Source organism: Watersipora subatra, chromosome 8 (assembly GCF_963576615.1).
Source record: "Watersipora subatra chromosome 8, tzWatSuba1.1, whole genome shotgun sequence".
Lineage (NCBI taxonomy): Eukaryota > Metazoa > Bryozoa > Gymnolaemata > Cheilostomatida > Watersiporidae > Watersipora > Watersipora subatra.
This window is the reverse complement of record NC_088715.1, coordinates 64,261,805-64,278,729: the sequence shown is the minus strand read 5'-3', so window position 1 is coordinate 64,278,729 and position 16,925 is coordinate 64,261,805. Positions and strand designations below refer to the sequence as shown.

The window sequence follows — 16,925 nt, the reverse complement described above, 5'->3', positions numbered from 1 at the left end:
GTCATACAACAATTAAATATTATTATAATATTTATTTTTTATGTTATTTAAAATATAACAAATATTGAATATATTGCTATTATGTTATATTACATATGGATACTTCACTGGTATTTATCATACCCTGTACATAGTTTCTATACTCTATGTGCTTCACCCTATATTATGCATTCTAGTGCCTAGACTCTACACTCTATACCTTATACCCTATACCTATGTTACATACCCTATATCCTACTCTCTATATTCTAAATCCTACACATTATACCTTATATCCTACACTCTATACTTTTTACCCTATAAATTATACCCCATACCTTATATCCTATACCCTATACTCTTCACTTTATACCCTATACCAGATAGTCTTTAGTAAATGCCCTATATTGTATATACTACACCCTATGCCATATATCATCCCTCAAACAAACGAGCGGAGGGAATGTTTGAGAGTTTTTATGATAAATGCATGTGCACACAACTTACGAAAATTATTCATCAACAACGTCGAAACCCTTGCATTGAAATCTCATCAACAAATTTAACCATTTTTTGTAGATTCGTAAAAGTATAATAACGATACAAAACACATACAAACCTATTTAAACATGTTACCAAATTTTTGAAAGGTTACCACAAAATCTTAAAACTAACCCATCTGATCGGATTATACATAAATAAACAGATTAATTTGGCCGAAAATCGTTATTAAAACTGGCCAAGCCTTACTTTTATCAACATTAAGACCGGCAAATGAAACGCCGAGCGACAGAATGGAGAACAATTAAGTCGTGCACATTTCACCAGTTTATAGCATTTTCGAATTGGCGACGGTTTCTGTAATTAACGTAGCAGTACAGAAATCGTTTCTCTTTTGCCGATTTCAAAGTAACTGACATTTTTTAAACTTTTGAGTACTTTGGTATTCTAACTGATGTCCAAAGCAGTGAAAGTAAAGGAAATGACAATGATATTTTTTTCTAACGATTCTAATGAGATTATTACAATATTTAATTATAACTTTGGATATTCTTCTTGATACTTCTTGATACTGTTAGCTATGACGTTTTGAAATGTAAACAAAATTGTGCATTGGTTTTCTATTATTACTATATTGATAATATTGGTTATTCTAATAATATCAGTGTATTTTACTTTTAATATTGACCAATATTGCATTTCTCCTATTGCAGGGGGAGAGATATAAACATATAATTTTTTCCTTTCATTATTGCTGTTTGTTGTACATAATAACACCCACACCCAGTACATTACAGCTACCGTTGCAGTTATCCTATTGCACTGCAGTGCCATTTGACTGCTAATATTGCATTTCTCAACCATCAGTACCCTTCCTTTTTTCCAATATTAATTTGGTCGTGGGCTGTATGACAGTAGAATTTTTAGTATACCATTTATCATATACCCTATATCCTATACCCAATATCCTATTTATCATATCCTAAGTATTATACCCTAGGTCACATACTCTATGTCATATATCCTATGTCATATACCCTGTACCTACACTATACTTCTTGCATCATACCCTATTTCCTATAGCTTATGTCATATACCCTATGTCATATATACCCTATGTCATATACCCTTTGTCATATACCTTTTGTCATATACCCTATACCTCCACTATACTTCTTGCATCATACCCTATTCCCTATAGCTTATGTCATATACACTAAATCATGTGATCTCTACTCCTTTACCTATGACCTAAACTCTCAACCAACAACCTATAGTATGCCTCCTCTATACCTTCTACTTTACACCCTATACCCTGTTTATGCACTGTCTTAGTAAGGTACCAAATCAGTAATTGTTCAGTTTAGTAGTCTACACTTATAGCAATTCTCTATTGTTGCTCAGTTTGATATTAGTCTAGTAACATGCAATGTGCTGGTTATCTCTATTGTTGCTCAGTTTGATATTAGTCTGGTAATATGCCATGTGCTGGTTATAGCTGACAAACTTTTAACTTCCTGTTATTTTATCTTATTGCTGAGCCTTCTTGTTGTAATTAGGAATGCTTTCAGACTCCAACTTGTAACTTAGAGGTGTCACCTAGGGGGGCACCTTAGCAATTAATCTTAGGTGTTTAATCTAGGAGTGTACTTCAGGATATAACCTACAGACTATTCTTGAGGTTTATCGTAGATGTGTAACTTTGTGATTTATCTTAGAGGTGTACCTTTAGGGGGGTTTACCGTAGAGGTTTATTTTGTGGTGTTTTCTAAAAAAAATTTCTTAGGAGTATACCCTATGAGTTTATCTTAAACGTGTATCCTGGAAGTTTATTTTAGAGATCTACCCTGAGGGTTTATCTTAGGAGTGCACTCTATAGATTTAACTTAGAGGTGTAGTCTAAATATTCATTTTAGGGGTGTAATTTAGGAATAAATCCTATAGGGGTTTACCGAAAGAGTTTATCTTAGAGATGCACTCTAAGAGTTTATCTAAGGGTGTACTCTAGCAGTTTACTCTTTAGGTGGACCCTAGAGGTGCATTCTTGTGGGTACACCGTAGGGGTTCATCATAGCGGTGTACCTAAAAGAGTTATCATAAAGATGTACTCTAGAGTTTATTGAGGACTTTACACATAACAAAAATTTATCTCTTATAAAATGTGATAGGCGTATGTTTAGTTTTATACATATTTATAAACTTGTAGTTGTCCCTACATGATGCTTTTATAAATGTGCCATTGACATGCTAATTACTCTATCAATGATTCGCAAATAAATCCAACAAAAAACTTTTAATATACATCAAAGGTTTTAAAGCAAACTCTTAGCTATAGCAGCCTACAAACATTAAAATATTTATAGAGATCTTACTAGTATGACCTTGGCTGATGCATCGATATTTATTTAACTGCTTTCAAGGAACCAAATGAACCAAAGGAATCAACAAACCTTATTGGATTTGCTTATCATGTACCAAATCCTACACACTCAAGTGTATTCAAATCACAAACACTCAAGTGTATTCAAATCACACACATTCAAGTGTATTCGAATGACATATACTCAAGTATATTCGAATTACACACTCAAGTGTAGTCAAATCACACATACTCAAGTGTATTCAAATCACACTCACTCAAGTGTAATCAAATCACACACACTCAAGTGTATTCAAATCACACACACTTAAGTATATTCAAATCACACACACTCAAGTATATTTAAATCACACACACTATATTGTATTAAAATCACACACACTCAAGTGTATTCAAATCACACCCACTCAAGTGCATTCAAATCACATACACACTCAAGTGTAATCAAATCACACGCACGCACACACACACACACACACGCACACACACGCATACACACGCACACACGCAAGTGTATTCAAATCACACACACTCAAGTATATTCAAATCACACACACTCAAGTATATTCAAATCACACACACTCAAGTATATTCAAATCACACACACTCAAGTATATTCAAATCACACACACTCAAATGTATTCAAATCACACCCACTCAAGTGCATTCAAATCACATACATACTCAAGTGTAATCAAATCACACACACACGCACGCAGGCACGCACACACACACTCAAGTGTATTCACATCACACACACTTAAGTATATTCAAATCACACACACTCAAGTATATTCAAATCACACACACTCAAGTATATTCAAATCACACACACTCAAGTGTAGTCAAATCACACATACTCAAGTGTATCCAAATTACACACACTCAAGTGTATTCAACTGCATCGGGCTCGCGAGCCACGCATTCATAAACTCTACAGCACAATCCCAGCTGTTCTTTGGGAGTACAAGATGGTCATACACCAAAGCTGCTTTTATTGAATAAAGTTCATTTCATCAATTGCCTATCAGTCAGTAACTGAGTTTGCTGGTTTATGCATATCAACCCTTTTTATCGAGAGCAAAAAGAGTGAAGAGAAGGAGGTCGGTACATTCCAGTAAATGCATGGAGTAATTTGCTTTTGTCGAGAGAGCAGGGTCTACAGCATGTTCAACATGCGCTGATAAAATTTCATCGGCAACGTGAAAAAAAATAAACTGACATTTTAATATATGCCATGCTTGATTTGCATCAAAAGACCTAGCAGGACATGCCAGGAAGATAGGATGCCAAAAGCAACTGTTCAGAGTTTAAGCTAGTCAGCAGCAATTTCGTGTATGAAAATAACAAGCTGATAAATTTTACCAAGTTTTTTTGGTGTTTCCCAATAGCAAGAAAAGCTATTTTTGTTTAGGAAGTATGCCAAAACATTCATGCTTCGTGCAGTTGAAAGACTTTTTGTTGACTTTTCTGGTGAATATAGGATAATCACATAAATAAAAGTATGATGATTTTGAACATAAGAAGTTTTGATGATTGTATTGCTTTATTACAGCAACATAATTGAAAGAAAAAATTCAGATGTTTTTTTAATTCTAAAATTTTTGGCCTCATCTCAAAATTATCATATTTAGTACCAAAAATATTTCAGGTCTTTCATGGAAACACATCTTAAAATATGTAGTGTTCATGGCTCTCTTAGCCAAAAAGTTTTTAGGCACTGCCAGTAGAGGTGTCTAGAGCAACATTAAGTATGAGAAACAAACACTGATTATTTCACAGCAGCTTTGTATAAATATAACATATTCCAAGTTAAAGCATAGATTAGGAGGACAAGTAGTTATAGATTAATTTGTCTTGAAAATTACTAGATTTTTTTAACATTCAATATTTTTTATCATTATGTTATATATATAGCATATATATATAGCATATATATATATATGTTATTTATATATATACATGTACATATATATATGTATATATATATACATGTACATATATATATATATATATATATATATTTATATATATATATATACATATACATATATATATATTTCACCCTCGGGTCAAAGTGCGTAAATATTTATATAAATGATATATATATTTATATATATATTTACGCACTTTGGCTTATATATATATATATATATATATATATATATATATATATAAGAAAGATGGCGGTAGGGGACTCAAAAGTGTACAGCAGACAGTGAAAGAGGAGGAGCAAAGCATCAAAGCCTATGCAGCCTCCATGGCCATCTCAGATAAGTTGCTAGCTGAATTTCAATCGACTGCTCTTACAACAGACTTAAGCCCTGATGATGGGGAAATTGACTGGCACACGCAACCTCTTCATGATGCTTACCACCAACAAATATCTAAGGTAGGCGATCTTCACCAGACATATATGTGGCTGAACAAAGGAAACCTAATGGCCAATACAGAGTCGCTAATCATGGCAGCCCAGGAGCAAGTGCTCCCAACAAGGCAACTTCAAACGAAAATCTATCACACTAGAGACGATCCTAGATGCAGACTGTGCAAAGATGCACCTGAGACCATCCAACACATCATCAGTGGATGCAAGCAGCTAGCAGGGAACGCATACACTGAGCGACATAATCATGTCGCAGGTGTTGTGTATAGAAGTCTATGTGATGAGTATGGCCTTAATAAACCACAACACTGGTGGGAAGCTCCTGGTAAGGTCAATGAAAATGACTGCGCTAAGATCCTCTGGGACTTCTACATCCAAACTGACAAGCATGTCCTAGCAAACCAACCAGATATAGTGGTGGTAGACAAGGAGAACAAGAGGGCTACTATAATAGATATAGCAGTACCCAATGACTACAATATAGCCAGCAAAGAAAAAGAAAAGGTAGAGAAATATCTCCCTCTTGGAGAAGAAATTGAAAAAATGCTGGAATGTAAGAACAACTGTAATCCCAGTAGTCATTGGGGCACTGGGCGCAATAACACCGGCGCATAAAATGTGGCTTGCCCAAATACCAACAAAAATCAACTCAGGTGAGTTGCAGAAAAGTGCGCTATTGGGAACAGCTAAGATCTTGAGGCGAGTGCTCAAACTCCCAGGTCTCTGGTAGGAAACCCGAGTTAGAGCAGAATTTACCACCCATATGGGGTATCCGGGGTGAGGAAACAATTTTTTATATATACATGTATATATATCTTACATCTACAAATCTCAAAGTTTGTCAAAGTTTGCCATTGTCTGTCATTACCTGTCTGTCGAGCCATAGCTATTGAAGTCTTGAAATGCAAGCTTGCTTCATGCTGAATTTGAACTCAAAAAGCCTGCTAACACAAGTTTCTAAATGCCCATCTGTTCACAAGACTACACAGTAATTACAATTTCATCGCTCTTACAATATATTCTATACCCTTTTACCAATTGCAGACGCTAAATGACTTATTAATTGATACGTTGCAATCACGGTTACTATGCCCTATTATAAAATATTTTTGTCTATATGAAACACGATGCTTGTCCTCGCCACACCATGGCAAATCTTTTTCATCATACAATATCAACAAAAAATTATTTGAAACTAAAATATATATATATACATATGTATTTAATCCAAATGTATACTTTATCAGTAGTTGTGACTAACCTATCCAAGTCATGCTAAACCCATTCCGGGTGACTGAACCATCTGTCGTAAACCTCACAGTTACAGTATTTCCAGGAACTTTAATTGTTTCTGTTCCTGTTAATGATCTGTATATTTGTTCAGCACTTATCTACAAATAATATGTTAAGCAGCATTATTCAATTGTAACACTTTTTCTGCAAAAGTGGTAGGAAAAAAGCTGACAGAATGTTCCTCAATATTTGATTTTTACTGCAAATCAAATATTGAAGAACGTTTGATCAATTGAAATTTATTTAAGTTCTAAATGATTTCAAAATTAATTAGAACTTAAATAAATTGGAAGTCAACTAAAACTAGTTTGTTATCCAGAAACAAAAAAGAAGTTGTCTCCTGATGCATTACGAACACTGAATAATGCTAGAATTCCCATAAGGTATTTGTATTTCATCACATAATTAAAAGTGTTTCGCTACAGTGTCTTCTAAAGTAGATAAATGGCAGTTCAGCCATTGCTAGTAGGTGGCCAGCTCAGATCTGCCTAGGTTAGAAGAGGAACAAAACATAGGAAAAGTAAGGAATCTAAGAAAGAAGCGTTCATCTACCTCATTTGTTCAGGTAACCTGCTGTGTCTTCTGTGATTAGAATGATCAGCCATCTTGATCCCAAACAAATATGCCAGAAAAAAGCTTCTAGAGTAGAATCTACTACACTAATGGTCAGTTCTATTCCTGGCTTAATTTAGTCAATGGTAACCATAGGCTGCCGTCTCTAGAACTATTAGTGCCTTACAATTTGCATCTCTCCTGACTGTCAATGCACTAAGAACATTAGACTAAGACAAGTGTTGATAACTTCTAGAACTACATTTTATCATGTTACTGAACGAGATAGAGAGATGACTCTGTTCTGTAATGCTCTTACTGTTAGCAACTGGTGACTGTGCTTCACTTCAAACACACTTCTTTTAAGGCATAAAACAGGAGTACGGTTAAACTGTGAGCAAAAAAAAGTTGTACAGTCTTTAGTTCTTAGCAGCCTGCTGACTCTAATCTGATTTTCTGGCCTATAATGTATCTATCTAAAACTTTTTAATGGCCTCGGCAGTTATCAACAAAATCATGATTTGCATTCCATGCAAGTAAAAAAGGAAAAAAAAGAGATGACAGAAGTCAGAAATTAGTGAATGAGTTGAAAAAACGTGTTTTAAAAGTTAGTAATCTAATAGTGGTAGTGAATGTAGGTTAGTAATCTAATAGTAGTAGTGAATGTAGGATAATAATCTAATAGTAGTAGTGAATTTAAGGTAGTAATCTAATAGTAGATGTGAATGTAGGGTAGTAATCTAATAGTAGTAGTAAATGTAGGGTAGTAATCTAATAGTAGTAGTGAATGTAGGGTAGTAATCTAATAGTAGTAGTGAATGTAGGGTAGTAATCTAATAGTAGATGTGAATGTAGGGTAGTAATCTAATAGTAGTAGTGAATGTAGAGTAGTAATCTAATAGTAGTAGTGAGTATAGGGTAGTAATCCACTAGTAGTAGTTAATGTAGGGTAGTAATCTAATAGTAGTAGTAAATATAGGGTAGTAATCCAATAGCAGTAGTTAATGTAGGGTAGTAATCTAATAGTAATAGTGAATATAGGGTAGTAATCTAATGGTAGTAGTGAATATAGGGTAGTAATCCAATATTAGTAGTAAATATAGGGTAGTAATCTAATAGTAGTAGTGAATGTAGGGTAGTAATCTAATAGTAGTAGTTAATGTAGGGTAGTAATGTAATAGTAGTAGTAAATATAGGGTAGTAATCTAATAGTAATTGTTAGTATAGGGTAGTAATCTAATAGTCTTTAGATGTAGTTAATTTAGGGTAGTAAATAGTAAGGAGGCAGCGCGCAACTAGCAGCGACTAAAATGTAATTTCTTTAGCTTGGCTGGAAAGGTAATCTCAAAATCTGACAATTTACATTAAAAAGTTATTTTCTGATAGTTTGACAGCCGTCGAGTTTTAGAGAAAAGGGTTGATAACTCCAAGAGGTTAGCTACATATTGGGTTATGGATATTTTAAAGGGGTCATTGAGTAGGATACACTTGGTTTTATTACCTCACATATACTTCTATACTTGGTTCTCTCTCTTTTTAAGATCGACTTGAGCAAATTTTTGTAGACTATATCAGAAAGTTTTGATGATTTTTATCATTTGCAATTGTTTTTGCTGTTTAAAGTGATCTGATCGCCCGGGTGTTTCAAGATTATAATCAATCAAACTTAATTGCAATCAAAGTGCTCAGATCAAGCGAAAGTGTGCTCTTGACATCAATAGTTGCAAAGAGACCAACAGGATAGAGACTCGTATTGCTGAAACTTGAATGCAATATCTGGTATAAGCTTTCACAACAATAACAACTAGTGACATCACACACGTATCTTCTTCTGAGTGTTTTAATTGTGATGAGGTTTTGCCGACTTTGATCTTAAAACATTCTGGCAATCAGATTATCTTCAGCATCAAAAACAGTCTCAAATGATAAACAATTATTGATACTTGCTGATATAATCTACTAAAATCATGTGTAAGTTCATTTTTAATTTTGACTTGAGCAAGATACAGAAAAGTTTTGTAAAATTTAACATGTTTAGACAAACTAATATGCTAATGCGACTAAAAATATGAGATTCTACTTTGATAGTTGAAAGAGCTGACACTATTTAAGAAATATGTTGTTTTGCTGACTTCTGAGTTATTGAAATAGTGATATATGATTACATGTAGTAATAGGCAGCAGAGCAAATAAAACTTCAATTCCATTATATTATTATCTCGCGTTCTCATATATAATTGTGATAAAAATCTGAACATAATTATATTTGTAGTAGGTCACTGCTAGGATGCCTAAAAGCTTTCAAACAAAAGCAACTATGCTGCAATATTGCGCTGCTCATAGCATTACATCATCTCAGCCTGTCAAGTAGATAGTAAACCAAATAAGGAGCATGACAATATTTTAGGTTTGGCTTTGGCCTGCAAAAATGATTACAGTTTTTTGCACGAGGAAGTTACTACTGATTAAAATTAAGCCGTCTGTCCTATTAAAATTTTGCAAGTTGTCTAACTTTGTCGCGATCTCACCTGTTTTTAACCAATTAAGAGCACTCACCCTGACATAGTCACAGCATGTCTCCATGTCAAAGCTATCTACCACAAGGATTAGTTTGAGTGCTCGAGGTACAGTGATGGTCCATGAACAACTTTGACCATTGCTATAATAACTGGGCCAGTTGGGAGAGCTGAGGGTCCCATTGCTCCGAGTAAAAGTAGATGTGTAGCAGGAAGTAGCACCTAGAGAGGAAACAGAGACAGTAGACCATCTATAGCTCAGACAGCCCCCTGTGTTCTATGTGATTCGTGTGTTTACTATGTAAAAGGTTTAATACTAAGATTGCTGGAAAAATGTTTAACCTGAGAATTTAGCTGCCTAGCGTCAAAAGATCATAAAATTCAAAGGACTGCTTTTGGTTGTTTTGTAGCTGCAGCCTAAGTAAATAGAAGGGATGGAGAGCTGAAGCAATTTTAACTGCTGTAGTTTTTGTTACTATAACGAACATATCTGCATGTGAGTGTGTTGGAAAGACACGATACTGCACAGTCATTATACCACAGTATACTACCCATATATATGAGCATTTCACATTTACACGTTTATGTGTACACATGTGCATGGTGGCATGAAGATGTATGCACGTAAATTTATACATGTACATGTTTGCATGTGCATGTGTATATGTGTACATGTTCATGTAGATGCATGGATGTGTACATACGCAAACATGCATCTACAGGTACATACAAATGTAGATGCATACATGTATATACACATATATGCACAGCTTAGCTTCACGAAAGCGTTCAGTTTTACTAAAAATTCAGATTTATATTTTTGTTGTATTAACTTGTTTCTTCCAAATGTACTCTGAACTATAATTATTATATTATGGCAGCATTTTAATTTTATAAATCCGTTATATAACTAAAAAAATTTTAATTAATACTAGATTTTAAAGCATCTGCCATATCAGTCATTTTAATTCATTCAACTCGCATTTACCAACTTTACTACCGCTTTAAACTGTAAGAGTGATTTAACATATAAATCCTTCAAATTGTGAAGAGTGAGCTTATACACTGTAAGAATGAATGAGGTTTGTACAGAAGCACTAATTACTATTCAGTAGAGTAATTACTGACTGGTTACTGTAAGAGTGAAGAAGGCTTGTACAGAAGTACTAAGTAATATTCAGTAAGGTAATTACTGACTGGTTACTGCAAGAGTGAAGGAGGTTTGTACAGAAGTACTAAGTAATATTCAGTAGGGTAATTACTGACTGGTTACTGTAAGAGTGAAGAAGGTTTGTACAGAAGCAGTAAGTAATATTCAGTAGGGTAATCACTGACTGGTTACTGTAAGAGTGGAGAAGGCTTGTACAGAAGCACTAAGTAATATTCAGTAAGGTAATTACTGACTGGTTACTGCAAGAGTGAAGGAGGTTTGTACAGAAGTACTAAGTAATATTCAGTAGGGTAGTTACTGACTGGTTACTGTAAGAGTGAAGAAGGTTTGTACAGAAGCAGTAAGTAATATTCAGTAGGGTAATTACTGACTGGTTACTGTAAGAGTGAAGAAGGTTTGTACAGGAGCACTAAGTACTATTCAGTAGGGTAATTACTGACTGGTTACTGTAAGAGTGAAGAAGGTTTGTACAGGAGCACTAAGTACTATTCAGTAGAGTAATTACTGACTGGTTACTGTAAGAGTGAAGAAGGCTTGTACAGAAGCACTAAGTAATATTCAGTAAGGTAATTACTGACTGGCTACTGCAAGAGTGAAGGAGGTTTGTACAGAAGTACTAAGTAATATTCAGTAGGGTAATTACTGACTGGTTACTGTAAGAGTGAAGAAGGTTTGTACAGAAGCAGTAAGTAATATTCAGTAGGGTAATTACTGACTGGTTACTGTAAGAGTGAAGAAGGTTTGTACAGGAGCACTAAGTACTATTCAGTAGGGTAATTACTGACTGGTTACTGTAAGAGTGAAGAAGGTTTGTACAGAAGTATTAAGTAATATTCAGTAGGGTAATCACTGACTGGTTACCCTGGCTATGAAGATTGTCATCTTTCCCAAAAATCTGTATATCTCATCATCACCTATTTTTAGCTGCTTTATTGTTCAATTAAAAGATATCAAGTAGTGCATCAACGATGTGTACAGACTAGTACTATCCCAAATTCTCCTGTAAATGAGGGCGTGAGTTGGTTAGCCAGGGTGAGGATTAGTTAGGCATGTCATGGATTAGTAAGCGTAGGTATGAATTAGTTATCCAGGGTATGGAAAAGCTATCAAGGGTATGAATTAGCTAGCAAGCGTACGGATTAATTAGTCAGGATATTGTTTAATTAGTGAGAGTATGGAATAGTTAGCCAGGGTATGGATTAGCTTGCAAGCATCCGGATTAGTTTGTCAAGGTAAGGATTAGTTAGCAAGGGTATGAATTACATATAGTTAGTGAGGGTATGGATTGGTTAGCCAGTGTATGGATGAATTAGCAAGGGCATGGATTAGTTAGCCAGGGTATGGATTAGTTAGCCAGGGTAGGGATGAAGTAGCAAGGGCAGGGATTAGTTAGCCAGGGTATGGATTAGTTAGCTAGGGTAGGAATTAGTTAGCTAGGGTAGGGATTAGTTAGCCAGGGTAGGGATTAGTTAGCCAGGGTAGGGATGAATTAGCAAGGGCATGGATTAGTTAGCCAGGGTATGGATTAGTTAGCTAGGGTAGGGATTAGTTAGCTAGGGTAGGGATTAGTTAGCTAGGTTAGGGATTAGTTAGCCAGGGTAGGGATTAGTTAGCCAGGGTAGGGATGAATTAGCAAGGGCAGGAATTAGTTAGACAGGGTAGTGATAAATTAGCAAAGGCATGGATTAGTTAGCCAGGGTAGGGATTAGTTAGCCAGGGTAGGGATAAATTAACCATGCCATGAAGTAGTTATTCAGCACAAAAGTTAGTTAGTCTGAGCCTGCATTGGTTAACTAGAAGATGTGTTAGTTAGTGGACCATTTAGTCAAACTTTTTAGAAAAAATGTCAATAGCTTTTGAGTCAATTATTAGGTGCAGCAAATTATGTGTCATTGTAAAGCGATGTGTCAATGGAAAAAGATGTGTCTTTTAAAACAGGTGTTTCAATAAAAATTATGTGTTTATTGAAATTGATGAGTCTATGAAAAAAGATGCATCTTTGAAAAAGATAAGAAAATGTGAAAAATATCTCTATGCCAAAGTTTTCACTAAGGCAAAAGGATGTGTCTGTGTAAAGGGATGTGCCTGTGTAAAGGGGTGTGTCTATGTAAAGGAATGTGTCTTTGTAAAGGGATGTGTCTGTGTGAAGGGATGTGTCTATGTGAAGGGGTGTGTCTCTGTAAAGGGATGTGTCTACGTAAAGGGTTGTGTCTTTGTAAAGGAAATGGGTCTATGTAAAGGGGTGTTTCTTTGTAAAGGGATGTGTTTGTGTAAAGGGGTGTGTCTGTGTAAAGGGGTGTGTCTGTGTAAATGGGTGTGTCTTTGTAAAGGGATGTGTCTATGTAAAGGGATGTGTCTATGTGAAGGGGTGTGTCTGTGTAAAGGGATGTGTCTATGTAAAGGAGTGTGTCTTTGTAAAGGGATGTGTCTGTGTAAAGGGATGTGTCTATGTAAAGGGGTGTGTCTGTGTAAAAGGGTGTGTCTGTGTAAAGGGATGTGTCTATGTAAAGGGATGTGTCTGTGTAAAGGGATGTGTTTACAACGGGGTGTAACCATGCATGTTGACAGGTTCTGACAACGATGTGTAACCACGCATGTTGACAGGTTCTGACAATGGGGTGTAACCATGCATGTTGATAGGTCTAGTCAGAGGATGTAGCCATTGGTTTTAATAGGTCTAAGCCAAGGAGTGTAGCCATGCATATTGACAGGTCCAGTGTTAGGTTTTTAATCTCTCATGGAGACATGTTTGAAGTTAGTTCATAGCTGTGTTTTACATGCTTACATATTGATTGCATACTTACCTACGCTTCTGCTGCAAATGGCTAGCCAAACTATGGCAGCAGACAATACCACTTTTTGAGCAGACATAGCAGCTTGCACCTAAAAGCATTGAAAGAGCGAGTGGACAAATACAAAATAAACAGTTAATATCGCCTGCTACTGGTAGACTCTTTATCAGTTGTCACTATAAAAATTGTAAATACATGGTACATGTAATAGTTCTCGCATATATATACACTTTCATGAATCATTTTTATAAGATGCTGATAATATAGAATAGTTTAGAGCCTTAGACCTATAGAAGTTTAGGGGAATTTTCTTGAGCAGAGAGAAAAGAGAAAATCTCAGGTCAAATTTATAGCTTCAGGTAAATCTGCCTGAACAAAGTCAGCGCAGAGTCCTACGCATAAGTCAGCATAAGTCAACCTGTGGTTAGTGATGTTTGGACTTGTTTTTTTTTGTAAACAGTTTTATCATGCTATTCGCTTTTTACTGTTTCAAAAGTGACCTTTGCATAGCTGCATGTTTTAAAGGCATCTGTCAGCACTTGTCAGCACCTGTAGGCACCTGTCAGCACAAATGTTTCTATTGAAAATGGCTTAAACAGAATTCTTTGCATTCTCTGAAGCAATTATAGCACTAGTAAACAGCAGTTGATGTTTCATCGCAGAGACAAAGTATGTTCACCTGATGTCAGTCCGGGTAATGTAATATAGTTAATAAACCTATACCAACTACCTTGTTAACTACGCCCAACTACACTGTTAACTACTACCTGCTACCCTGTATGCTACAACCTACTGCCCTGTATGCTACAACCTACTACCCTGTATGCTACAACCTACTACCCTGTATGCTACAACCTACTACCCTGTATGCTACAACCTACTACCCTGTATGCTACTAACTACTGCCCTGTATGCTACGCCCAACTACCCTGTATGCTACTAACTACCGCCCTGTATGCTACAACCTACTACCCTGTATGCTATAACCTACTACCCTGTATGCTACTAACGACTGCCCTGTATGCTACAACCGACTACCCTGTATGCTACTAACTACTGCCCTGTATGCTACAACCTACTACCCTGTATGCTACTAACTACTGCCCTGTGTGCTACGCCCAACTACCCTGTATGCTACTAACTACTGCCCTGTATGCTACAACCTACTACCCTGTATGCTACTAACTACTGCCCTGTATGCTACAACCTACTAACCCGTATGCTACTAACTACTGCCCTGTATGCTATGACCAATTACCCTGTTTGCTACTAACTACTGCCCTGTATGCTACAACCTACTACCCTGTATGCTACTAACTACTGCCCTGTATGCTACAACCTACTACCATGTATGCTACTAACTACTGCCCTGTATGCTACAACCTACTACCCTGTATGCTACTAACTACTGCCCTGTATGCTACAACCTACTACCATGTATGCTACTAACTACTGCCCTGTATGCTACAACCTACTACCCTGTATGCTACTAACTACTGCCCTGTATGCTACAACCTACTAACCCGTATGCTACTAACTACTGCCCTGTATGCTATGACCAATTACCCTGTTTGCTACTAACTACTGCCCTGTATGCTATAACCTACTACCCTGTATGCTACTAACTACTGCCCTGTATGCTACAACCTACTACCATGTATGCTACTAACTACTGCCCTGTATGCTACAACCTACTACCATGTATGCTACTAACTACTGCCCTGTATGCTACAACCTACTACCATGTATGCTACTAACTACTGCCCTGTATGCTACTGTCTTGTTTGCTGGTAAAGCTGCTGATTTAATCTCCATATCATCATCAACAAGCTGAGCAAGTTTTGACCCCAAATTCTATTATTAAGCTTCTTTTTTTAGCATACTTTTATTAATAAGTCTTTTACAACTTCTTTATTACATCTATTCTTACTGCTTTAGTAAGTCTATTCTAACTTCTTCAATATGCTGCAGTTTACAATTGTTTTATTGGCTTCAGCTCAATTTCTAACTCCTTTCGTTTATTCTATACATTGTATTTTATCAACTTGAAGCACTGCTCGTCCATCGCATAACTTAGTATTTTCCATATTTGTGACTGTGTTAATGTTAAATAATTAAACTTAATTTAATTATTATCAAAAGAAATTGTTGTTAATGATTAAATAATTCACTATCAAATGGGCTAAATATAGTTAACAAAAACAAAAAATGCGTTATTTTGAATCTGCTCTTTGCCACCTAGTCCTAAAGACAGCATGCCAGTCGTAGAGACAGAATGCTAGTCGTAGAGACACTATGCTAGTAGTAGAGGCAGTATGCCAGTCCTAGTGACAGTATGCCAGTGCTAGTGACAATATGCTAGTCATAGAGACAGAATGCTAGTTGTAGAGACAGTATACTAGTCGTAGACACAGCATCCTAGTTCTAGAAACAGTATGCTAGTCTTAGAGACAGTATGCTAGATGCAAAGACAGAATCCTAGTCCTAGTGAGTGCATGCTAGTTCTAGAGACAGCATGCTAGTCATAGTGACAGCATCCAAGTTCTAGAAAGCCCGCTGTCTTGTGTCAAAAGAGTGTCTGAAAACTTTTAAGGTAGTAACAGAAGGGTTTGAGTCAGCAATTGAAGTCTTCTCACCTCAACCTCTCTTGTAGCTGCTCTGCTTACAAATGACCAGGAGTTCTCTTGCGTAGTTATAGAGGCTATGGGATGGCTGGGAGGTTGGACACGCGTAAGCGATTTAACACTCACCAGCCGTTTAACTATTGCAAAAGATTTCAAGTATTTAAGTAAATATCCACGCTACCAATTTAAAAGAAATATGTAGCTATCTGGCCAAAAAGTTGCACAAGGGCTTGCTAAATGTTGCATCATGCTGAATCATGCATTAATACTGTAAACTTCCTTGTACACTTTGATGCGCCAAAACTGTCAAAATAAAACAAAAAAATTTGTGAAAGCACTACATAAAATGTTAAAGGGTCTCCACACACTTCTTTTTTCTGGTCTGCACATCAGGGACATTGAAAAGACAACTCGTCATATTTAAATGATTAGAAACTCCTAATTCACAGCTTTACACACGTAGTCATAGAGGGTTATGTTCTCTCTACATGTCTGTAATAGAAGTAAAATTGTACTGAGGCTTTTAAGATTTAACCACAGACAACTGTAAATTTTATTTTGGCTTTAGAACAATAATTCTAAAGAGCAAGGGGAGATAAAGCCTAAGAGCATATACATGTATATGGCTCTATGTACGGCTCGATGCTGTTTACAGGAGTTAAATCTAGAGCTATTTTAAACTTTGAACTTGTTGTTAATGAAAAAGCCAGCATGTTTGTGCGAGACGCGCG

General features: G+C 36.0%; 1 protein-coding gene across 1 annotated transcript in view; it reads right to left on the bottom strand.

Moving 5' to 3' along the window:
• The window catches only part of LOC137401465 (sushi, von Willebrand factor type A, EGF and pentraxin domain-containing protein 1-like), a 66,829-nt gene extending 50,601 nt beyond the window's left edge, over positions 1–16,228 (bottom strand). Inside the window, exons 1-4 of the mRNA XM_068087818.1 lie at positions 16,207–16,228; positions 13,583–13,661; positions 9,648–9,829; positions 6,508–6,637 (exon numbers count right to left, since the gene is read on the bottom strand). Of these exons, the coding sequence (XP_067943919.1) occupies positions 6,508–6,637; positions 9,648–9,829; positions 13,583–13,649 (379 nt within the window). The 5' untranslated portion in view covers positions 13,650–13,661; positions 16,207–16,228. The remainder of the gene's footprint in view (positions 1–6,507; positions 6,638–9,647; positions 9,830–13,582; positions 13,662–16,206) is intronic.
• Between the last annotated feature and the right edge of the window lie 697 nt (positions 16,229–16,925).